This window comes from Idiotropiscis lumnitzeri, chromosome 8, assembly GCF_059441095.1.
Source record: "Idiotropiscis lumnitzeri isolate Australia: NSW breed Sydney's pygmy pipehorse chromosome 8, RoL_Ilum_1.0, whole genome shotgun sequence".
Classification (NCBI taxonomy): domain Eukaryota; kingdom Metazoa; phylum Chordata; class Actinopteri; order Syngnathiformes; family Syngnathidae; genus Idiotropiscis; species Idiotropiscis lumnitzeri.
The window spans coordinates 5,480,316-5,503,641 of NC_142398.1; the positions used below are offsets into that span (position 1 = coordinate 5,480,316).

General features: G+C 43.2%; 1 protein-coding gene across 1 annotated transcript; it reads right to left on the bottom strand.

Moving 5' to 3' along the window:
• Window positions 1-280: 280 nt before the first annotated feature.
• Window positions 281-10,371, bottom strand: LOC148331822 (aspartate aminotransferase, cytoplasmic-like). Its single transcript, XM_088303096.1, has 9 exons — window positions 10,158-10,371; window positions 5,899-6,080; window positions 4,777-4,900; window positions 4,567-4,679; window positions 4,331-4,435; window positions 4,096-4,246; window positions 3,392-3,557; window positions 2,798-2,940; window positions 281-1,962 (listed from the first exon to the last, which is right to left on the bottom strand). The coding sequence occupies exons 1-9, from the start codon at window positions 10,264-10,266 to the stop codon at window positions 1,823-1,825; spliced, it is 1,233 nt and encodes a 410-aa protein (XP_088159222.1). The 5' UTR covers window positions 10,267-10,371; the 3' UTR covers window positions 281-1,822.
• Window positions 10,372-23,326: the final 12,955 nt, after the last annotated feature.

Below are 23,326 nucleotides of genomic sequence, written 5' to 3' on the forward strand. Positions count from 1 at the left end.
TAAGTGACATTGGCTTTTACCTGTCAGAGATTGCCACAGCAAATCAGAAATAATTAAATAAATAATAAGTTGATATAAACATATATATATATAATGAATTAAGTAAAAACTAATTGTGTATGAAAAAAATACTATATACTTTTTAAAAAACACAGTATGTAAGTATATATAAAAAAAAATCTATAAGGTCAAATAAACTTTTTAGGTTTAGAATTCTCTCTCTCTCTTCCTCTCTCTCACACACTATATTAACTGCACACACAATGAATAAAAACAAATGTATATTTTAAGTCGCGTAATTTATTTACTTTTTCCATGTCACACGCAAACAACAATATTTTATATTTTATACTTTGTGGTGAAAGGACAACGACAGAAGATTTGCACTTTTCAAAGGCAACATTGAATACACCGTACTTTAGAGAACACAACCGTGCGGTGCATACTGGATCTTTAAGAAGACTCCGCGTGACAAAATCAAGTGGACACATTTATGGACAACAATTAAATAATGACCCATTTCATAGGAGGCAAACACAGCAGGAGACGATAGTTCTTCCATATGATATTTGTCTTAATTCATTATTTCAGTGTACGTTTAAGTGTGTGTGTGAAGCAGGAGTGAATTTACATGAGCACACACACATACCTGACCCATTAAATGACCCGTGTCCACAGTTGACAGCAGCAGGCGGCTAACATATCTTAAAATAGCATAGCTTGGCACAGCGATTCCCAACCGAAATGATTATGCACTCACTATAAATAATGTGACTTTGTTCATCTGTCGGTGCCAGTGACATATTTTAGTGACGGGCAGAATTATCAACAGTTCCTCCGCTACAAGGTACAATTAAAAGTTTTAACAGAATAGCTTGATTCTAGTCAGTGAATTTGACAAGACCAGGGGTCCTTCATTTTGCCGTTTACTATTTGAGTGTTTTTCTACAGTATATTTGCATACTTTTGTGCTTTTTCACTTAGTTTCTGCAATGCTACACGCACGATGGCATCAAATCTAAGCTAATGTGAAAGCAGTAAATCAACAAGGGAGTATGTTGAAAAGACAGCACAACTGTTTTACGTCGACGGTGGCTTCAATACCTTTAAGAACCTTTTGTTTTTACACATTTACGTTAAACTCTTATTTAACTTATTCTGCAATGCATTTTGAATTGAATTTTTCAATAATTTCCCATATTTAAGTGGAGTGCTAATATTCAAATTGTGCATAATGCTACGGTGTCTTAAGATATATAATAATACTTTTTATGAATATTGCTCTTCCAGCCCTGCACACCTGCCCGCAGCCTCAGGTCGGCAAACCAAATGCTGCTGGAGGTGCCGAGGTCCAAGCGTTGCCTCAGGTGGGGGATTGCGCCTTTTCTGTTGTTCTTCTGGTATCTACTGTAAATGTGTTTTCATTTGTGTTCTAATTTCCTGCTAATTTATATTGCACCATGTGGGAAGTGCTTTGTTACAGCACCAGCTGTTGTGAAATGCGCTATAAAAATAAAGTTGTATAGTAATGTATTGTATTATATAACCAAATTATGAGGGGGTAACAGTGTCATTTTGCTATTCGCAACTAGCTTATTACTTTTTATACGCTTTGTGACGGTTTTTTTGGTGACACGCCAAAACATTTTCCAAATGTTCTTTGGCTCACTAAAGGTTGGGAAACACTGGCTTATTGGGAGGAGTGACGATGTATAACTTGGACAAACTTCTTAATACTGGCCTGACTGTAACGTCAAAGGCGTGACAAGGGGGAGCAGGACGGGACAAAATGAGTAGAGAAAAATGGAGAGCGCCTTCCCTCTCACTGGACCTGGGTGACGGCATCATGGATGGACTGTGCCACGTAGTCCAGGTTCTTGGAGGTGAGGCCGCACATGTTGATGCGACCGCTCGCCATCAGGTACACGTGCTTCTCTTTGATCATGAATGCCACCTGATTGCCTGCGATGCCCAAACAAGTCAGAGAGGTAAGATTAGACAGAGAGAGATAGAGAGAGACAGACACAGAGAGAGAGAGAGAGAGAGACAGACACAGAGAGAGAGAGAGAGAGAGAGAGACACAGAGAGAGACAGAGAGAGAGAAAGAGACACAGAGAGAGAGAGAGAGAGAGAGACACAGAGAGAGAGACACAGAGAGAGAGAGAGAGAGAGACACAGAGAGAGACACACAGAGAGAGAGAGAGAGAGACACACAGAGAGAGAGAGAGAGAGCGATAGAAAGATGAGGAAGACAAAGATGATGTTGGGGTGTGTGTGTATCATATCAAACAACTTCTAAAATGATTAAAATTCTTGTTAGCACGCAGTTGTACGTGCATTTTTAAATTTACCATTTCCACGAAGAAGATGAAGCTGCACTTAGCACCGCTGCCGAGGAAGGGCTGTTATAATTTTTTAAGACTATAGCAAACGGAATAGCCAAAGCTAACAAGGCTAAACACTATTCTTATCAACCACTATCTTATATACGTACTCTCAGACCAGAGTAAACATATTTAGACAGACGTGTTAACATGTTGGCCAGATATTTCTTCTTAAACATTGATACAGAATAGTAATGTCCACTCATCGACTAGTTGACTAATGAATTCAATGCCTAATCCATATTTATTTATTCATTTTTTAAGTCGATTAAAATATGTTCGCCTGATGACATCAGAATCAGAATCAGAAATCACTTTATTGTCATTGTACTCAAGTGTGCAACGAGATTAGAGACATGTTGTTGTTGCGTGATGCAGTAACGTGGCCTTCATGCAGGTGTGTGTGTACATACGGTTGAGGCCAGTGAAGCTGAACATTCCGATCTGCTGAGTGATGTGCTCCCAAGTTCCCGGGGTTCCGAGAGCCTGAAGCTTGGCCTTCAGCTGGTCCCGCATGAGGAGCACACGGTCGGCCATCGTCTTCACGTTATCTTGCCTGCAGACAAAGCAACACGTCAATCGCGACAAAACACGCCTCTGCCATATAAGAGCATCATGCCGTGGAGCAAAAGACCACTTTCTTCCCCAGATGACAAGGATCACAAAACATGCACAAAGGCGGTGACATCCTCGCGTGCTACCCCACGGCGGACACCAAGAAAACTAATTGCATTGTGAAATGTCTTTTAGCGAGCATTCTAGCCTCCCATCCCCTCATGAAAGACTTTTTTTCCATTTATCAATGTAGACTTGAATCCGCATGCTAGCGTAGTGATGTTTCATACGTCAGCTTAGAGTTTTTGAAGCTTGACAAAGTCAATTCGACTATTTTTATTGACTTAATGTGTTGTAGGTTTAGGTGGCGTTAAAGGAGATGTAGGATGATTGTTTTAGGGATCACGAGTGCCTTACATTTTTTGGGGCGTTTACACATCATGGAGTCGTACCATTCTGCAAAGAGCTCGGGGCAGTTGAGGGTCTTGCTGACGATGCGAGCCCCCTGCGAGGGCGGGTTGGACCAGGTGGTCCTCACAATCTTCTCCATCTGAGATAGGATGCGGCCGAGGTTGTCGCCATCTCTCGCCACCACTGTCAGGTTGCCCACCCTCTCGTCTAAGGAGGCAAAGGAGTCAGTTAATTGTGTGTAGTTGTTGTTCACGTGTGCCAGAGCTGGGGCAATCGAGTCACATTACCTGATTCGCGTCAAACTTAAGTTGCCAATTTTATGACTCGAAACTTGCTTGGCTGAAACTTATTGTTAACACACACTTACAGCATAATTGTCTGTCATTTTAAATTTAATGTTATAATATCATTTGTTTGCTAAATGATTTCAATTCAGAGCAGGTGTAGTTTGGATTTTTTTCTTTTTTAACAATGCTTCATTTTAGTTTCATTTTTATTAGTTTTAAATATATGCAGTATGTCGTGTGCAAAATAAAATAAAAAAAGGTCACTAAGTATTTTGCAGTAAAGTACAATTCCCAAATGACCTTCCTTAATTGATGTACTGCAATACCGAAATAAAAACATGAAAAAAAAACCCAAAAGCTCATGTATGATATTGACATTTTTATTTTCTCTCAGAAACATTTTAGTTTTGTTATTTCATTTGTGTTTGTTAACTATATAAACCTTAGCATGTACTCACTGTAGAGGCCAAAGTTCTTGGAGAAGGACTGAGCGACAAAGAGTTCAAAGCCCTGAGACACAAATGAGCGAATGGCCCACGCGTCTTTCTCCAAAGAACCAGAGGCAAAGCCTTGGTAGGCCGAGTCAAAGAAAACAAACAGATTCCTCCTCTGGAGACCAAGAAAACACAAAGAAGAACATCATGAAAGACGGAAACCGTCATGTGGCTTAATACTAATACAACATGAATAGACCTTCATGATCTCTGCTATCTGCTTCCATTCATCCTGATTGGGATCAGTGCCGGTGGGGTTGTGAGCGCAGGCGTGAAGCACAAAAATGGAACCCCCTGGAGCTTTCTGTTAAAACAACAAAAAAACATGAAACCTTAGGCAGGTTTCTATTTGTACACACAATAAAAAGTGGAATGTTGCCAAGCGTAAACAAAACAAATAAGATAAAAACGTATAAATATCATGCACAAGGTTACCTCAAGGTCTTCCAGCAGGCCGCTGAGGTCCAAACCTCTCTTAGCGGCGTCCCAGTAGCGGTACGGACGGATGTCCTTGAAGCCAGCGTCGGCGAAAACAGCGTTGTGGTTCTCTGGCATAAAAAAAAAAACAGAACATACAACATGCATTCTAAGTAATATGTGACACAAGTTTACAATGTGTGTGATTGTAGGTCAGCGTCTACACACCCCAGGTGGGCGCAGACACGTAAACGGGTGTGGCTGTGTTGTTGACACCGTTGTACCAACGCCGCAAGAACTCGGCCCCGATCCTCAGGGCGCCCGTGCCACCCAGAGCCTGGACTCCGCCCACCTGAAACAGAAACATCTGTGGTGACTACAAAACTATCAAATGCTAACAGCCGTTAGGATAACATGTCGCAAAACAGCAACCACAGCCCAAAAAGGTTTGAAAGGAATCATCTACAGCCAGGATGATCCCTTTTTCAAGAACAAGCTCAATTTAAGTACTCTTTTAGCAGAAAAATGACATTAGCTTGCATTTCTTATTCTATCTATTTGTTTTGGAGAAATTTGTGAATAAATAATGTTTTGAAAACTGCCCTCTATAAATAACGGATATGGCCACGGCCCCCTCTCCTCTCTCCGTGTCTTGGTGGGAGTCACATCACAATTTGTCCATTCAAAATCATAGTAAATACGTCTCGAATAATAAATCAAAATCAAAATAACGTGTCCAACCGGCCCCAAAATGTATGCGGACATCTCTTCTTAGGTCCACGTCATTGTCTGAAAACATCACCAAACGATTTGCCTTTCCACGGCTGACTTAACGGACAATGAGGGAATGAGCAGCTTACATGCAGCTCCTGTCATGTCTTGTTTGTTTTCTTTAATAAGTCACCAAGATACACAAACACAATGTTTTCTGACTGGCTTTATCAGGTTAATTGTTTGTTGATTCTTATACGTCACCATTTCATTCATAAGCGTTAGCTTGACTTACTTTTTTTCACCGAGGGCACTCGGGTCTACACGCACGCCACTCATCCCAAAATGAGGCGTCCGGAGAGGACACACACGGCTGTGGAGTTTCTTGTGAAGCCATCTGACATTGACACTCCTGCACCGCCTCGTAACGCATAATGTTTAAGAAAAAAAAGAAAAACCCTACAGGGATTGTCGATGAGGTGTATAACCAAAAACGGCGACCATTCGCACCGCAACTCTGACGGCTGCAAGCAGTGGCGGAAACAAACATGCTTGACGGCACAGAGACGCATGTCTGTATTATTTCTAACGAGAGCTGATCAAATGTTAGCATGCTGACAGTTGGCCACGCAGTCTCACCCGGCCCTCCTTGATGGCAGGGCTGTCTTCCCCCAGGGCCACTTTGGAAGCGGCTGAGCGGAATTCCGGCAGCCCGAGAATGGGCAGGTACTCGTGGTTGAGGGTGGCGTCGTCCACGATTAGGCGCTCCACCTTCTTCACCACCGGAAGAACCCAAGGCTGAGAGTCGTCTGTGCGGTAAGCTGAGGGAGACCACAACAAAACACCATCACTTCCAGTCACGTGAAACAAAAATTTAAATCTAAATCACATTTGAACAAAATGGATGCCGAGCCTTGCGTTTGTTTGAAATCCTTCGAGGATTGTCGAGGGGTGGAACATGTTTTTATTTATCACCAATACATTTTTATGGAAATTCAAAACGCAAAATTTGGAAAAAGTCCTCATTTGAAACTTCACATTAATGCTAAAAAATGATCATTCACTATTTATTTTGTTTTGCTTTTTTTGTGGTGATTAAACATCCATACGAAAAATGCAAATATTGGCACCGCCAAAAAGAAAAATCATCTTAACACTAATCCAAAACGAGTGCCGATCAGACAGAGAGTGAGCGTGTGATAGAGCCAATACGCCAAGGTTGATGCAAACTAAACAGAGCATGTGCGTGTTTGACCCCCGAGGAACTTGTGGCGTTTAGACACGTGTTGTATCATGTGTCAGCGCACTGTATTCTGAAAAGGTCAACACGGACAAATAAAATAAAAGCAGCTGTTTCTTCAAAGTACTCATCGTTTAATGCGGCATGAGAAGTGATGAGAATTGAACAAGCGCATGCATGCATTAACGTCATTCTTGCTTTTTTCTTATTAAAGAAAAGTTGGCTGTAAGGCAAGTTTAACATTTTACAACATCAAAGTAAGAATCAATTGTTAGAATCTGGATTTAACATTTATTTGCTCTTTTTTGAGTGTATCAGGGCTGTATGATTTTGAAAAATAATTTAATTGTGATTTCCCCCGTCCGTCAATACTGCGATTGCGATTTCTTTTCCCAAGAAACTTTTCCCATGTATTTTTAACAAACAAGCAATAACTTAAATCAGTAGAGGGAATATTTTCGAGACGAGTTTCCTTTATATCCAATGCATAATTTGATGTAATTTGCAAAATCCAGGTTTATGCAATGGGAGGGAAAATAATATAAATACATAAAGTAGTGAGATCTCCTTCTACTAAAATAAAGGCAAATATAGAATGGACAAAAAAAATAAAGACCAAAAGGGAACTTTTTTTTTTTCCAAAATTACAGCTTTTACGATTTGAAAATTGTATTCTACTACAATGCGACATCGATTTGAGTAGCTGTTAAGCCCTACTAGTGTATTGACTTAAATCTGAATTTGAAACAATTATTTTTTAAACCGTGCAACTCCAATGTCTGCGTATTTATAGTCATTTGTACTCGCTTAAAGAAGTGAGTCCCAAACTTTGTGTCGTGAAATCATCAGTTGTGTCGGGTAGTCGTACTTTCGGCCATTTATGGAACCCTCAAACACTCCAATCCAAAATACAAACAATCGCAAGGAGCATGGACGAGAACACGCTCACAATGAAAAGGGGAGGATTGGTGACAAATAAATGGCAATATGGCATATCTCAATGTTGTTTAAAGTGAAGAAAACGTGCTGGAAACAGGAAGCTGACACACAATGATTTGCCCTTCGCGGACCACATGAAATGAGGCCGTGGGCCAGATCTAGCACCTGGGCCTTGAGTTTGACACCTGTGCGGTAGGTTAATAGCCAGTCGGAGGTGGAGTCAGAGCTCCTGATGTCACTCACCAGGCCCTGCCCCTTTAAAAAAAACTCATTTCTTTAGATTCTATTTGTTGTTTTTTTGTTGTTTTTTACATATTTAACTTTATATTTTACAGTGCTATTTTTTTTATTTATGCATTTATTTATTTTTTCTTTTAAATCTGACCAATGAAAAGCAATTTCATTTTAATGAGGATGCGTTCTATGTGTTGTCTTACAATACAATACAACTTAAACGCATTTTACAACAGCTGGAGCTGTAACAAAGTGCTTGTTTGATTTTGTATGTTGGACCCCATCTAAAATGAGATGGCTCATCATGTTCTCCCCGTGTCTGCATGGGTTTTATTTAGGTACTCCGGTTTCCTCCCACATTCCAAAGACATACATGGTAAATTAACAATCTGAATTGTCCCTCGGTATGATTGTGAGCGCGGATGCTTGTTTGCTTTTGCGTGGCTGGTAACCAGTTCAGGGTGTACCCCGCCTACTGCCCGTAGAGATTTGGGATAGGCTTCAACATACCCGCGACCCTTGTCAGGAGAAGCGGCTTAGATGATGGATGGATGAATGGTGTGGATGGAAACTTATGCATTTTCGGTTATTCCTCCATCTCAGGAAATGACAACTACGCTCAGTGGACAACGTTTGGTCATAGATGTGTCGCATCTTCCAAAGATACGATGTCAGACTTTCATGTATTTCATTTTTATAATTTTCTTTTTATTGAAGAGCAACATTTCCACTCCACAAACCATCAGACAAAGTGAAAAAGATAAAGTACTGTCAAAGAAAATGGGGAAAAAAGGAATAAGTGATAATAATGAAATAAAGATTATTGGGAGAAGACGTGAGACAAAGTAAGAAGCACTACTGGCATTTGCTGCGTCAGCTGAAGTCAGATCAAATCGGTTTCACATATTCTGTCCATTTGTACCATATGCAATAGAATTTATCCAATTTGACCCCAAGGGAGTACGTTAACTTTCCCATCACATAAATGTCATGCACAATATTTATCCAGTCTTCAACAGTCGGTGATTCTGTCTTTAGTTACCTCCTTTTTATCGTTACAACACAGCAACTCAGAGAAACCCGTTCCGGCAAAAGCACACACGGATCTCTCCCCCACGTAATGGAATGGCCTGACGAATAGCACTGCGCTGACGCTCGCTTAACCATTTGGATAATTTGACCATCTGAAAAGGTAAACGTTCCCCTTTTGATGTCAAACATACCGCCCAGTGTCTTAAGGATATCTAACCCCAGAATACAGTCTTTGAGCTCTGCAACCCACACGAGGCAGCAAACTTTCTCATTTCCCCTCCAAGGGTGCCCGCTGAACTTTAATAACGGTCTGCAACTTCACCATGACGGAGGAGATAGCCATTCTTTTCAAACACAACATCAGGCCTCACCAGAGTCGCAGAAGAATCCGTGTCCACTAGTACACTCCGTCTACTGTCAACAGGGTGTACCAGCAGTCCTCCACCCAAGTCTGACCCAGCTCCACCAGTTGCTCCAATCGCCCATCAACACCACCCACTGGCCATGATGTCCCCTGTCTTTGAATAGCGCTGTCGCTCCGCTTGCGTCAGGTCGGGGCACCACAACAAAAGCCCACCTAAGCAGCCATCTTAGAAGTCCTCTTACTCGCTTTCTTTGCACAGGCGACCCCCGCAAAAAATCCATCTGACTTGATTAGTCAAAATGGTGCATTGCACCTAGTCTCACTCCTTAGCACCTGTTTCTAAGTGCATGAGTATAAAGAGTCAGACTTCACAAGTACAAACAAATTTTCACAAGATATTTGGAGCAAAAGTCACAAGTCTGTACAGAAAAAAAAAAAAAAAAAAACACTGGTAACTCCTAGTGACGACTTCTACTGACGTTCATACAGGTACAAATCAGTATTAATTTTCTAAGTACAAAATTTTTGCTTTAAATACAAAATTAATTTCCACAACTACAAGTCATTTTTCCTACAAAGGAGAATTTAATTTTTCACACATATTAGTTACCATTTCTACAGCTACAATATCCTTTTTTTAACGAATTGTTTTGGGGTACAGATAAAATTATTTCATAAACCTTTAAGTTGTTTTTGAACAAATAAAAATGTATTACATTTCCTTGTTACAAGTACAAAGGAAATTCGTGCAAGCAGAACATCCTTTTGCACCAGATTTACCTCCATAGCCGTCCTGCGGGTCGTTCATAGAAAATCGGAAACAACACAACTCAGCAAAACACAAATGTCACAACAACACAAATACCCCATTTTATTACAGTTGTCATTAGATGCGTTTACAAGGCAAATTTTAATATAACTTACTATGCATGCATCACGTGACTACATGCTTGACTAAAACTGTGATTATAGCAATTATTTTCGCAGATGTCAGACTTCTATGGTTTTGCCACGTGACACTTGAACGCAGCTTAGCCAGGCTATCTGAATGGGACCAGCTAGCTTTTTAGCATCGTAAACTCCGCTTACCTCCGACGCCGAGATTCACTTTCTGTGGGTGGCTGTCGTCGCGAAAGTCGGCGCTCAGCTTGAAGACAGCCACCGGGGGCGCCTGTGGGACATCGCCGAACACGGACATGACTAAGGAGTGGAGAAAGTAGGAAGGACGTAGGGGGTTCCGGAGGCAGACTGAGTGTTCAACCGGGGACGGATTTCACCTTCACGAATCCACTAGGACAGACATAGGCGGCGGCACGCCACCAGCCAATAAGAGCCCTCGTTACATATGACGTTTTTTTTCAAAAACCAATGGGAGGTCAACCAGGAAGTTTTACATTTATTTTCGTGTATTTCAATTCAAATGAGTTCTGAATTAAAATTTTGATTTTTGACAACACAACACATAGCAATATATGTCATATTCACTTTCAATTACACGCGACGTCCAATAAATTCATTTTTGTCTTTTAACGTTCAGCCTGACCAACGAGGGTGACAAATGAAGGAGTAAGCAGTAACAACATTTGACCACGAGATGTCAGTAGAACCAGCATATCACATTCATATTGTTACTCATTACTATTAAATGAGTGTTTTGGATTATATATCTGTTTCATTTTCTGTCCATTTCTACAATGCCAAAAAACAAAAGTATTAATTTAAAGATACTGCGTTTATTATTGTGCTTGTAAAACTATAACTGTTTGTAGTAGTTTTACCCTCTTATGGAGAAAAAAAAGCAGCTCCCAATAAGGCTAGGTAATACAGGCTAAAAGTAAAATCTCATATTCTTTGTCCCTCTCTGAAAAATCTGATTTCCAATTCTCATTGACTTTTCCACTTTCATTCACCGAAAAAACAAATGCCTTACTCAAAACAAGTTTGAATTTTATTACCCACACCTTACTTTGATTTGCTTTATTTCCCCTGATACAGAACAAGTTTCGAGAAGTTTCAAATTATTTTCTCATGTGGAGTTATAAAGGTCAAGCAAGCTGACCTTGACAAAATATTTTTGGCATGGAAGAACACACTTTGGGTCCAAATTTTCAGCACCATTGAATCAGGGCTCTTTTGTTGATACCATGAAAATATAATGAGAATTATTCTGCTCATGTAGAGGTAATTAAAGCCACTTTCTTGAAAAAATGTTGCTGTTGGGGTCAGGAAAATCACCAAGATGCCACCACTGACTATGCTTTTGTAAACTAGCTTCTTTTTGCAGCTATGTTGTTCGTGTAAGCAATGCACATGCTTTACATTTAAACTGCATTGAAAAAAACCATCATCAGCAGTAAAATCCATTCATGAAAGTCATTAGATCTTATACCTAATGAAATGACTGCAGGGGTGTTTATGATTTTGAAGTAACGATGAAACAAATGAAGGAAGGTGTAAATTACCATGCGTCAAAATAAACATTCAGGTGTGTTTCCTGGCTTGTCAGACATTCTCAAGTGTTTGACAAATGGCCTCCACTTCCAGCCTGTTGCTGCTAGCGTACACTCACTCATACATTGTACCACTGTCCACATGAGGACATCCATTAAGACTCATTGTCCCACCCGAGGCCTGTTTGAGGGCAGGTAACCTAAACATACAAAGTCAAAACAAACAAAGCAAACAGGTCAGTTGACATGTGATATGTATGTACAGCTCAAGCTGTTGTGATATGCGCTACATAAATAAAGTTGTTTTGTATTGTATCCAAAACCACCATACATCTCTGCTAATATGATTCGATTCATACATCCATGAATAAGTAATAGAAACTAGTCAAGAATAGTCCTTTCTAGCGGTGTTTCCAAACCCTGTTTGAGTCAAGCCTTATTTTTTATATTGGAAATGTGACAGTATATGAAAGTCACTGATGGTGTTGTGGTACATTCGCCTGACTCTGCGGGCAGCGTGGGTTCAGTTCCCACTCAGTAACAGTGTCCATGTCAACCCTGTGACTGGCTGGCGACCAGTTCAGGGTGTAGTGAGCCTTTCTGGGATAGGCTCCAGCACCGTCCCGCAACCGGATAAGCGGTGTGAATAATGACATGACACGACAGTATATGAAGAATTTCTTGACCGATGTGATGAGCTCTCATGACACACTAATGCGATGCAATGCAGTTGGGAATCACAGGGATCAGTATTTGCACTTAAACTTGAGGCCAAGTGGACACCAGAACTAGAGCAATACTAATAATGGTCATAAAGAAGCGATTATTTTTAGCTTTTATAATTCTTATTTAATAAAGGTGTATTTTTTAACAGTTAAATGGTGTAAAAAATGTTCTCCGATGAGAAAGACAAACTGAAGAACTTCAACTTTGGGGTTCCTTTTTAATACAATACTACTTTCGTTATATAGTGCATTTCACATGAGCTGGAGCTGTATAACTTTCGATTTATGCCGAAATTACGCAAGCGTAATGTCCGATACCGCATACGAAAATGTGTTTCGCGTGTAAAATACACTCCACGCTTATGCACGGAAATATGTTTTACGCTTACGTCCGACTTCTGATTGGTTAATAATTATGGCACAGTTATCAAGCCTGAATCTCAAGCGTAAATCAGCGTTTTGTATGCGTTGAGGAGAGAAGCCATAAGCGTAAAACTTATTTCCGTGCGGAAGCGTGGAGTGTATTGTACACCCGAAACACATTTTCATACGCACGAAACATTTTTGTAAGCAGTATTTGACATTACGCTTACGTAATTGTGGCAGAAATCTAACACCATAGAGCTGTAACAATGCACTTTCCATATGGTGTAATATAAATTAGCAGGAAATTAGAACACAAATTAAAACGCAAACACATAAACAGTAGATACCAGAAGAATTGCAGAACAGCGACGGTCTCATGTTGAGTCTAAAGCTGATTAATAAAAATGCGGCTTCAAACGAGTTCTAAAAGTGGACAGTGCAAGGTGATTCCAGAGAGAAGAACGGGTAACAGAAAAGTTATTTTAAACTTCAATTTAGAGTTTTTAGCTGTCAAATATGTGGAGCATGTACGTAAAGCTTCTAATTTACTTTAGCAAGCATTAATGGAAGTGTTTTTGGAGCAAAATGCCACCCCAAAAAAGAAACTTTTTTTTCTTTCTATTCCTTTCGGTCGTCAGTTGAGAAACAGCGACCTCTGTGGGCGCATTTAGTCATAACGGGAAACTTATGTGAATCGCTATCATTAAATACTTTGTTCTGGCCAACCATGTCTAAACGATGTTTAGTTTTGCTATTAGATAACAATAATATTCAAAATATCTTTGTTTAATAGAGCTTTAGCAGCAGCTGCAGCTGTACAACATAAAATTATTTACAATAAAACAATTTCTTCTTCTCTACCTCTGATAACCGTCTTTACCTTGCCACCATGGCATCTGAAATGACAGAAATGGATGATAAAACCACTTTATTTGAAAAAGGAGAGCAGAACTTTCCCCCTGCAGCCTGTATGATAATGGAGTCTTAAATACCTTTTTTTGGGGGGGGGGGTGGGATATAAATACTCTTGAGCTGTCACTCTTCTGTTTCTTTGTCCTTTTGCTCTGCACAAACATAAACAAGACGACGTGGTGGATAGCTCCGATTTCAGAGGCCAGGATAATGGAGTTCATTAAGCCTTGACGATCAGAAAAGAAAAGACAAAAACTATTATCTTTACTTTGGACTTTTAACTATGTTGACTTCAGTGGTCCACATTTCAGGAAAGTTGCAAGGGGGAGCCACATTTTGGAATCCTGTTTTCGGGCAAGTAATAAGTGGATGTTCAGTAAAGTTCGAAGGGGCACCACTTTTTGGCATCCTTATGTCATGGTATTGAAAAGAAGACGTTTGTAAAAGTTGAGGTGGGGATGAGAGGAATCTCTTTTGGGTGCAAGGTTTTTTTGGCATCCGGAATTGATAAGAGGACATTTGGGAAAGTTGAGGAGGAGGACCACTTTTTCGTCACCCTGATAACTTTTTGGCACTCTTTTTTGTAGCTGTAGATAAAAGTTAGTCTTGTGTCAGGGCAATGATAAGAAGTAATTTGGTAAAGTTGAGGGAGGGGGGACACTTTTTGTGTCTGTACTTTGTCAGCCTGCTGGGCTCAGTCCAATCACCAGTCAGCACGCAACAGCATGTCAACACGCTGATTTACACGAGTGTGTGTGTGTTTGTAATCTGGATGATCTGTGGCAGGAAGTGATCCGTGTTTCTGTGTACACATTAACAAACACCACCCAACCTATGAGAAGGGGGGTATTACATGCTTAGGGTCAAAGTTGGACACTTCGCACAGGTAAGACATTTTTGGCAGAACACCTGACATGGAGTGGAGACTAGACTCATCGAGACTGGGAGAATGGTAAGATATTTAGGCTGGGGTTATTAGCTTTACGTTATTGTATAAAATTTAATGCTCTGCCGTGCTGTAAATGACGCAAGGTGAGATTATTCTGCTAGTACTAAGACCACACGTTATGGTAGATTGGTTTGTCATTGGTAAGGTATTTAAGGTATATGTACACACTTGCTGTTCAACTCTCTACATGACACCCGTCCGCTTGTTCTCCTCGGCTCCTTGTTCACACACAGAGTCCTCGTTCAGTGCATGGGCATTCCGCATACATACATCGCCGCTGTCAGTCACACACAAGTTGTCAGAATACATGCAACAAACCACACATTTTTCAAAATGGAATGGAATAACACCTACCTTTTCGCAAACCCAATATCATAAGCAAAACGGTTGAGAAAGCAGAGATCATTGAAGTTCTTGCTGCAAAGAACACTTACGTGTACACCCACATTTATGTGGCCCAGCTTTGTTTTTCAGCCACTCAGATGCTTCCCAGAATGCGAACAATGCATCGCCACACAGCCCAGAGGTATTTCTCTGAATAAGGCAACAACAATGGCAGTTAAGGAGCTCACTGGACAGTCAACAAGTACAATGGCGACTGGCAACTCGGTGTTCTGCGAATTATGACGTTCCTGAAGAATACCGGAGATTTCCGTTACTTGACCTTTTTTTGCCCGTCAGTCCCCCGCCCTCCGGCCACAATCTCTGGACCAACCCTCCGGCCTTATTCATAAAAATGGTTGGCTCCCGAGGCCCATGCTCCCCCAAACGCTCACTCCTAAAAAATAAAAAAGAATCCAGGAGAGATGCTAACGGCAGAGGTTTTTTTTTTTTAATTATTAGCTGGCTAATTTACAATTCAAATCTGATTACCTTATTATGGTCTTATTATAGTTTTATTCATCTATTCATCTCTTTCTTTTACTTTCTTCTTCTCCATGAACATGCCCAAAGCAAGTAAGTAGACACTGTTGGTGTTCTAGAGATTCTGGTATTGCCCCCCCCCCCCTCCTCTAGTAATGGTATGCCCCAGTAGCAGGAGGGAGGCGCAGGTTACGTGATGTCAGAAGAAGGAAATACAGGCACGCTTTAACGCACACTGCTGTTTAAAGTCTCTTCATATACAAACAGCTGGTGGTGGCGCTTTTTACGCTTTCAGAGGCAATTTTTGTCATTTGACCGTTTCGCAAGGAAGTTTATCACACGCACGAGGGCCTATTCATGGTCAAGACTAAAATCAACCTCCGGCCTTTGTTAAGCAAACCCTTTTTTTTTAATTTGTCACCTACCACCCCAAAAATGGCCGTCCAGCCTGGCCAGACCGTTCTGCCGATGGACTGCCCAGCTCTGGGTCTAACTATGAATCTAGGACGTTTGCGTTAAAAAAAACTTACGTGAATATTCTTAAAATAGATTTATTACTCAAAATATGGTTGGTCAAGTTTACTTCACACTCAGACTTAAATGACAATTGTGACAGTACTGACACCATCTTTGCGAGCCATATGTTGATTTTCTGAAGTATTTAACCTCACCAGGGTTGTAATCATGCAACAAGTTTTGTTGTTTGTTGTCATCTGAGCAATATTGGACATTGTAACCTGGCAATGAATAGTTCACTTTGTGCTGTGGTTAGCCTCAAGTACAGTTAAATTGTAGCGTGGAGAATCTGAGCATTGGGCCAAGTTTAAGTGATTAATAAAACGCAGCCAAACATAGCTATTTTTCGCTTGTTCATGTTCCAAATCAGAGGCTTGACAGGTGTAGCTGCCATAGCTTGCTTAGCTCCGTCGTCCATCTTTTTTTTACACATGACCACAAACCAAGTCAGCAATTCCTGGAGATCCTGCGTTCTCCTCTGGGATGTTGAAAGTGCTAGTCAACGCATCAATTTTTACTGGAATCCACTGTCAATTAAGTCCACTCGATTTTAATATTCAGCAGCCAAGTAAATAAATACTGTTAAAAAGGTTCTCACGCTCCTGCCCCTTGGGGAGATAGCAGCCTGAAGACTTCACCTCGGAGGCGGGCCCACGATCGTCGTGCGGGGCGACTGAAAAGGCGAGCCTGCGCTACGAATCTCATTCAAGTGAATGACAGCAGTGTATACACGTGTGATTTAAAAAATTTTTTTTTTTTACGTTAAACTTTAATATTTTTGTAATAAATTTGGTGACTCTCTAGCTCCTTTAGAGGAGTGGTTGTTTTGATCATGTGGGTTATGGACGCACGCTCTCAATGTGGAGTTTGCATGTTTGCTGTGTGGGTTTTTTCCGGGTGCTCCGGGTTCCTCCCATATTCCAAAAAACATCCTGTGAGATTGATTGGACGCTCTAAATTGCCCCCATGCGTGTTTGTTAGCGTGGATATCCATCCATCCATCCATCTTCTGTACCGCTTCTCCTCACTAGGGTCGCGGGTTAGTGTGGATAGTTGTTTGTCTTTGTGCGCCCTGTCAACCAGTCCAGGGTGTGCCCTGCCTACTGCCCGAAGACAGCTGGGATAGGCTCCAGCACTCCGGCGACCCTTGTGAGGAGAAGCAGCTCGGATAATGCATGGTAAAATAGTCAAATACTAATATCGCAAATAAAATAAATACATTCCACAAACAACTAAAGGGGAAAGTTTCAAATAATAGCAAATAAAATTAATACACCAAATAAATAAAATAATCTAAAATATCGCGACCCGACCCCGGATAAGCGGCAGATAATGGATGGAAGGAGAACTCTAAAATATAATGAATAGATTGCTGAACTGAAACATAATTCAAAGAACGTCTGACATCATGTCTTTTGAAAACGCCACAATACTTTGAAAAGGACTCTGCAAATAAATGACAGTAATACCCAAGCTTACTTTTCCAACTTCGCTGATCAAAACAGCAATTTACCGCCTCAGCCTTGTTTTATCTTAACATTCACAACTCAACATTAGCATTGTCTAATATGTGGCTCAGCTGACAGCTGTCCTCCTCTAGATGGTGAGCCCGTCGTACACACAGACAAACCACGGCAATATCACAAAACTTGAAAAACACAGCATTAATAATTTCAACATTGTTACAGTGACACAAGCTCTAACAGGGAAAACAACAACTTTATTTTTCTTACTTTTTCAGCTTTGCTTCTTTTCCCGGCTCGGAGGAGTTTCGGTCACTTCTGTTGTGCAATAGCATTGTAGTTCAATGTTGTTGTGATGTGGCTTTTGCAGTCGTGTCGAGGTTCAGTGTTGTGGAGTTTGCAATTGTTGTGACCAAAGCAATTTCTTTGTAACCCTTTCAGGCTTTGTGGAGTTATACAATTTCCCCTCTGGTGTCTTTGCACAGCTGTTTGGTCTTGGCCATGTTGCAAGTTTGAGTCTTACCAGTTGTATGGGGTGGACAGGTGTCTTTATGCAGCGAACAACCTCTCACAGGTGCATCTGATTCAGCATGATACATGGAGTGGAGGTGGACTTTTAAAGGTGGACTAACAAGTCTGAGGTTCGGAATTTTAGCTCTGTCTAGATATAAAGGTGTTCAAATACTTATTTGCCTCAGTATATATATATGTATATATATATATATATATATATATATATATATATATATATATATATATATATATATATATATATATATATATATATATATATATATATATATATATATTAGGGGCTGTCAAAATTAAAGCATTAACTCAGGTGATTAATCCAAAACATTTTAACTCAGTTCACTCAGTTTGATTTACTTAAAAAATAATTTGCATACTTTGCAAATATTGAGCCATATTAGCTGTCTTTAGCACGTCTCAGAACAAAATGCTGTGTTTAAGTTACCACTGGTCCTTGCAAATCAACACAGCTGGAGTGTGGCGCTTGTGGGCAGTTTTGAGAAATGTTTCGAAAATAAATGTCTGCAAAGATGTCTCCATTTAGATCGTATTCAATAATCCAAGAAAGCTATTAGAACCGTCTTTGAATTAAATATACTTCATATTTGGTGATTTTACATTAACTAAATATCTGTTATAAGCTTCGCAAAAACTAGTAGTTGAAAAATGTGATTAATCACAATTAATCATGGAATTTTTTGATTAATTAGTTAAAAAAAATTAATCACTTGACATATATATATATATATATATATATATATATATATATATGGTGAAATAATCTATCTATATCTATCTATCTATCTATATAAGACTGAAAAATAAAAACACAAAATCTGGTAATTCAAAATTTTAAATCTTCATGACTGATAAAATGCAGTACATAAAATAATAAAATAATAAGTATTTCATCACACCTAACTGTTTGGAGTGAGGAAGAAATATCGAACTAGGCTAGCGTTAAAAGCCAAGGGCAAAGCAAGTAACACTTAAAATGCATGTTCACAGTCAAGAATTGTTGTGAATGTGATTCCCTGGCAAAGACCACGTTATTTGCAAAAACAATTGTTAGCAGCAGCCCCTGGGACAGGAAGTGCACTTACACACTACACTACAGTATGTATACACTCCATGTTGTTTATGATGGATGACTCCCACTCCAGGATGGACGACCGACCTTTCCTATTCCTAAATCAGCAGCGTGTCGTCAAGGAAGTAAACAATGTGATGGAGTCTGCCTGCATGTGGAGACCATTTGTTATTATTATAAGCTAACCTAAATAAAATACACAAGTCCCACGTCTGCATTTTTGGATGGCCGTTTTGTGGGGAATGTTTGGAGGGATTTGCGGCCAAAATGTCAAGCGGTAAACATGAATCGGACAAAGACCTTCAGGACTCAAGAGCTCAGTCACTAAACATCCATGCTAACATCGAATGCTAACACATGATGCTGCTGTAAGATATTAACATGCATTGCTAATGGGCACTGCTAACACACAGTGGCAACACACAATGATAATATATGAAGCTAATGCATGATGGGAGCACATGATGCTAATATATGATAACATAAAACATCAGTGCATAGCAATAATGTACAAAGCTATCGTATGATGCTAAAACAGAGGGGACACAAAATACTAACATATGAAGCTAATGCTTGATGTAGAGTAAGATGCTAACGCATTATGCTAACATGCAATGCTGATGCAAATCGCATAATGATGCAAACATATGATAAAATAAGATGCTAACATATAATGATAATATGAGATACCAGTTTATTATGCTAACATGCAATGCTAATTTATGATGCTAACATCCAATTCTATATCCATCCATCCATCCATTTTCTGTACCCCTTCTCCTCACTAGGGTCGCTGGGGGTGCTGGAGCCTATCCTAGGTATCTTCGAGCAGTAGTCTGTCAGGGTTGGTCGCCAGTCGGCGAGGAGGAGGTGGACCCAAAAGGCGAGGAGGCAGGGAGGTGGGTAACGTTAAGGGAATTTATTAAATGAACAAACAAGGACAAAACAACGTGGCAGGGTGCAAAATAACAAAAGGCAAACTAAACGTGACTAAACTGGAAACAGGACTAGGGGCAAAACGAGACGGGATCGCACAAGGCGGAGAGGAACAGGTGACGAGGGCTGGGAGCATGAACGAGAGCAGGAGCGGGAGCAAGAGCGTGAAAAGGAACGTGAACAAAACGTGGTCGTGGAAAGTCCGTAAATCGTGGCAGTAAGGAACAATGACCCGACACTGTGTTGTGGGTCTGGGAGGCTTAAGTAGTCTGAGTAATTAGGGGAGCAGATAGGAATCAGGTGTGTGATGAGGGTAACGGGGAACAGGTGCGTGGCTGGTGAGGACGAGTGCTGAGGGGAGGCGCTATCACAGCTGACCAAAACAATAACAGAAAACACATGGCGGGAAGGAGGGGACGAAAACAATAACAAAAACCGTATGCACATGAAAACAACGACCCGTGATCGAAGCCGGTCTGGCGGATGTCCGGGAGGCCAGACCAGCGAGTCCTTTCGTGGCCATTCAGGCGGCCGTCCGGGTGGCCGAACCCACAAGTCAAGTCGTGGCCATTCGGGCGGGCGTCCGGGAGGCCAAACCAGGGAGTCCGACTGTGGCCATTCAGGCGGGCGTCCGGGAGGCCCAGATCGCCACATCGAGTGCGCCGCCGAGGCTGAGACGAGAAGCGGCGGCGGGTCGAGGGGCTCAGCCGAGGCAGAGGCATGGAGCGGCGGCGGACCGGGCGCAGCCGAGACAGGAACTTGGAGCGACGGCTGGTCGTCCAGCCCCGCCGAGACAGGAACGTGGAGCGGCGGCTGGTCGTCGAGCGTCGACGAGACAGGAACGTGGATCGGCGGCAGGTCGTCAAGCGTCGCCGAGACAGGAACGTGGAGCGGCGGCTGGTCGTCAAGCCCCGCCGAGACAGGAACGTGGAGCGGCGGCTGGTCGTCGAGCGTCGACGAGACCGGAACGTGGATCGGCGGCTGGTCGTCGAGCGTCGACGAGACAGGAACGTGGATCGGCGGCAGGTCGTCGAGCGTCGCCGAGACAGGAACGTGGAGCGGCGGCTGGTCGTCGAGCCCCGCCGAGACAGGAACGTGGAGCGGTGGCTGGTCGTCGCGCCCCGCCGAGACAGGAACGTGGAGTAGCGGGACGTGCTCTGCCAGAACAAGGACTTGGGACGGACGCAGGGAGTGCTCCGCCTGAACGTGGACTTGAGCTTGAGACGGACGCGGGACGTGCTCCGCCGGGACGTGAACTTGGGACGGACGCCGGATGTGCTCCGTCTGAACGTGAACTTGAGCTTGAGACGGACGCGGGACGTGCTCCGCCGGGACATGAGCTTGAGGCGGACGCGGGACGTGCTCCGCCGGGACGTGAACTTGGGACGGACGCCGGATGTGCTCCGTCTGAACGTGAACTTGAGCTTGAGACGGACGCGGGACGTGCTCCGCCGGGACATGAGCTTGAGGCGGACGCAGGACGCGCTCCGCCGGGACATGAGCTTGAGGCGGACGCGGGACGTGCGCCGCCGGGACATGAACTTGGGACGGGGGCTCAGCAGCTGGCGTGGAGCCGGAACGGGGCTCTGGAGGCTGCAGCTGACGAGGGGCCGGCACTGGAGGCTTCAGCGGGCAAGGAGCCAGCACGGGAGGCTTCCGCTGACGAGGAGCCGGCACAGGAGGCTGCCGCTGACGAGGAACCGGCACTGGAGGCTGCAGCTGACGAAGAGCCGGCACTGGAGGCTGCAGCTGACGTGGGGGCGGCATGGTCTGTGTATCTGACGTGGAGGCTGCCTGGGCTGCTGCAGCTGGCGTGGAGGCGACGTAGGTTGCTGCAGCTGGCATGGAGGTGACGGGGTTTCCTGCAGCTGACGCGGAGGCGACAGCGGCCCGGGCGCAACAGTGACAGGAGACCGTATTCCTGTCCGCCTGCTTGATGTCGGCCAGCTGGACCTGCAGCGAGGAAACCTGCTTCTCGCTCCCCTCCAGCTTGACCTCCAGCTCCGTGATCTGAGCTTCCAGCTCCTTGATCCTCTCCTGGGCTTGTCTCTCGGCGGCGGCCTTCTCCTCCAACAATGCCAGCTGCTCCGTCTTTTGGTCCATTCTTGCTTCCAGCACAGCGAAGCAGGCGTGGAGTTCCGCGATCTGGTCGTTAAACGATGCGGGGTAGTGCAGGAAGTCCAGAGGGTAGGCGAGATGTGCGGAATCGTCCTCGTAGTCCGGGTCGACGATCCGATGGGGTGGAACGATGGGTAGGGCATCGAGGGAGTATTCGGGAAACGAGGGGGATGCGACAGACGTGGCGCTGGGCTGCTCGGCAGGTTGCTGAGGGGGGTTGTCTGTGCGGCGGCGGTCATGACGCCGCCGTGAGCCCCTCGTTGGGTCCTTCTTTGGTCGGGTCATTCTGTCAGGGTTGGTCGCCAGTCGGCGAGGAGGAGGTTGGACCCAAAAGGCGAGGAGGCAGGGAGGTGGGTAACGTTAAGGGAATTTATTAAATGAACAAACAAGGACACAACAACGTGGCAGGGTGCAAAATAACAAAAGACAAACTAAACGTGACTAAACTTTAAACAGGACTAGGGGCAAAACGAGACGGGATCGCACAAGGCGGAGAGGAACAGGTGACGAGGGCTGGGAGCATGAACGGGAGCAGGAGCGAGAGCAGGAGCGGGAGCAGGAGCGGGAGCAGGAAACGGGAGCAGGAGCGGGAGCGGGAGCGGGAGCGGGAGTGGGAGCGGGAGTGGGAGCGGGAGCAAGAGCGTGAAAAGGAACGTGAACAAAACGTGGTCGTGGAAAGTCCGTAAATCGTGGCAGCAAGGAACAATGACCCGACACTGTGTTGTGGGTCTGGGAGGCTTAAGTAGTCTGAGTAATTAGGGGAGCAGATAGGAATCAGGTGTGTGATGAGGGTAACGGGGAACAGGTGCGTGGCTGGTGAGGACGAGTGCTGAGGGGAGGCGCTATCACAGCTGACCAAAACAATAACAGAAAACACATGGCGGGAAGGAGGGGACGAAAACAATAACAAAAACCGCATGCACATGAAAACAATAACAAAAACCGCATGCACATGAAAACAATAACAAAGCCCCTGTCATGCCCGACGCGGATCATGACAGTAGGCGGGGGACATGCTGAACTGGTTGCCAGCCAATCGCAGGGCACACAGAGACAAACAACCATCCGCGCTCACACTCATACCTAGGGGAAATTTAGAGTGTCCAATCGACCTGCCATGCATGTTTTTGAAATGTGGGAAAAAACCGGAGTACCCGGAGGAAACCCAGGCAGGCACGGGGAGAACATGCAAATTCCACACAGGATGACCGGAGCCAGGATTGAACCCACAACCGATGGTGTCTCTCACTGTGAGGGCATCGTGCTAACCAGTCGGGCCACTGCGCCGCCCATCCAATTCTATAGTGCAAGGTAACACACTGGCAAAATACTATGCTA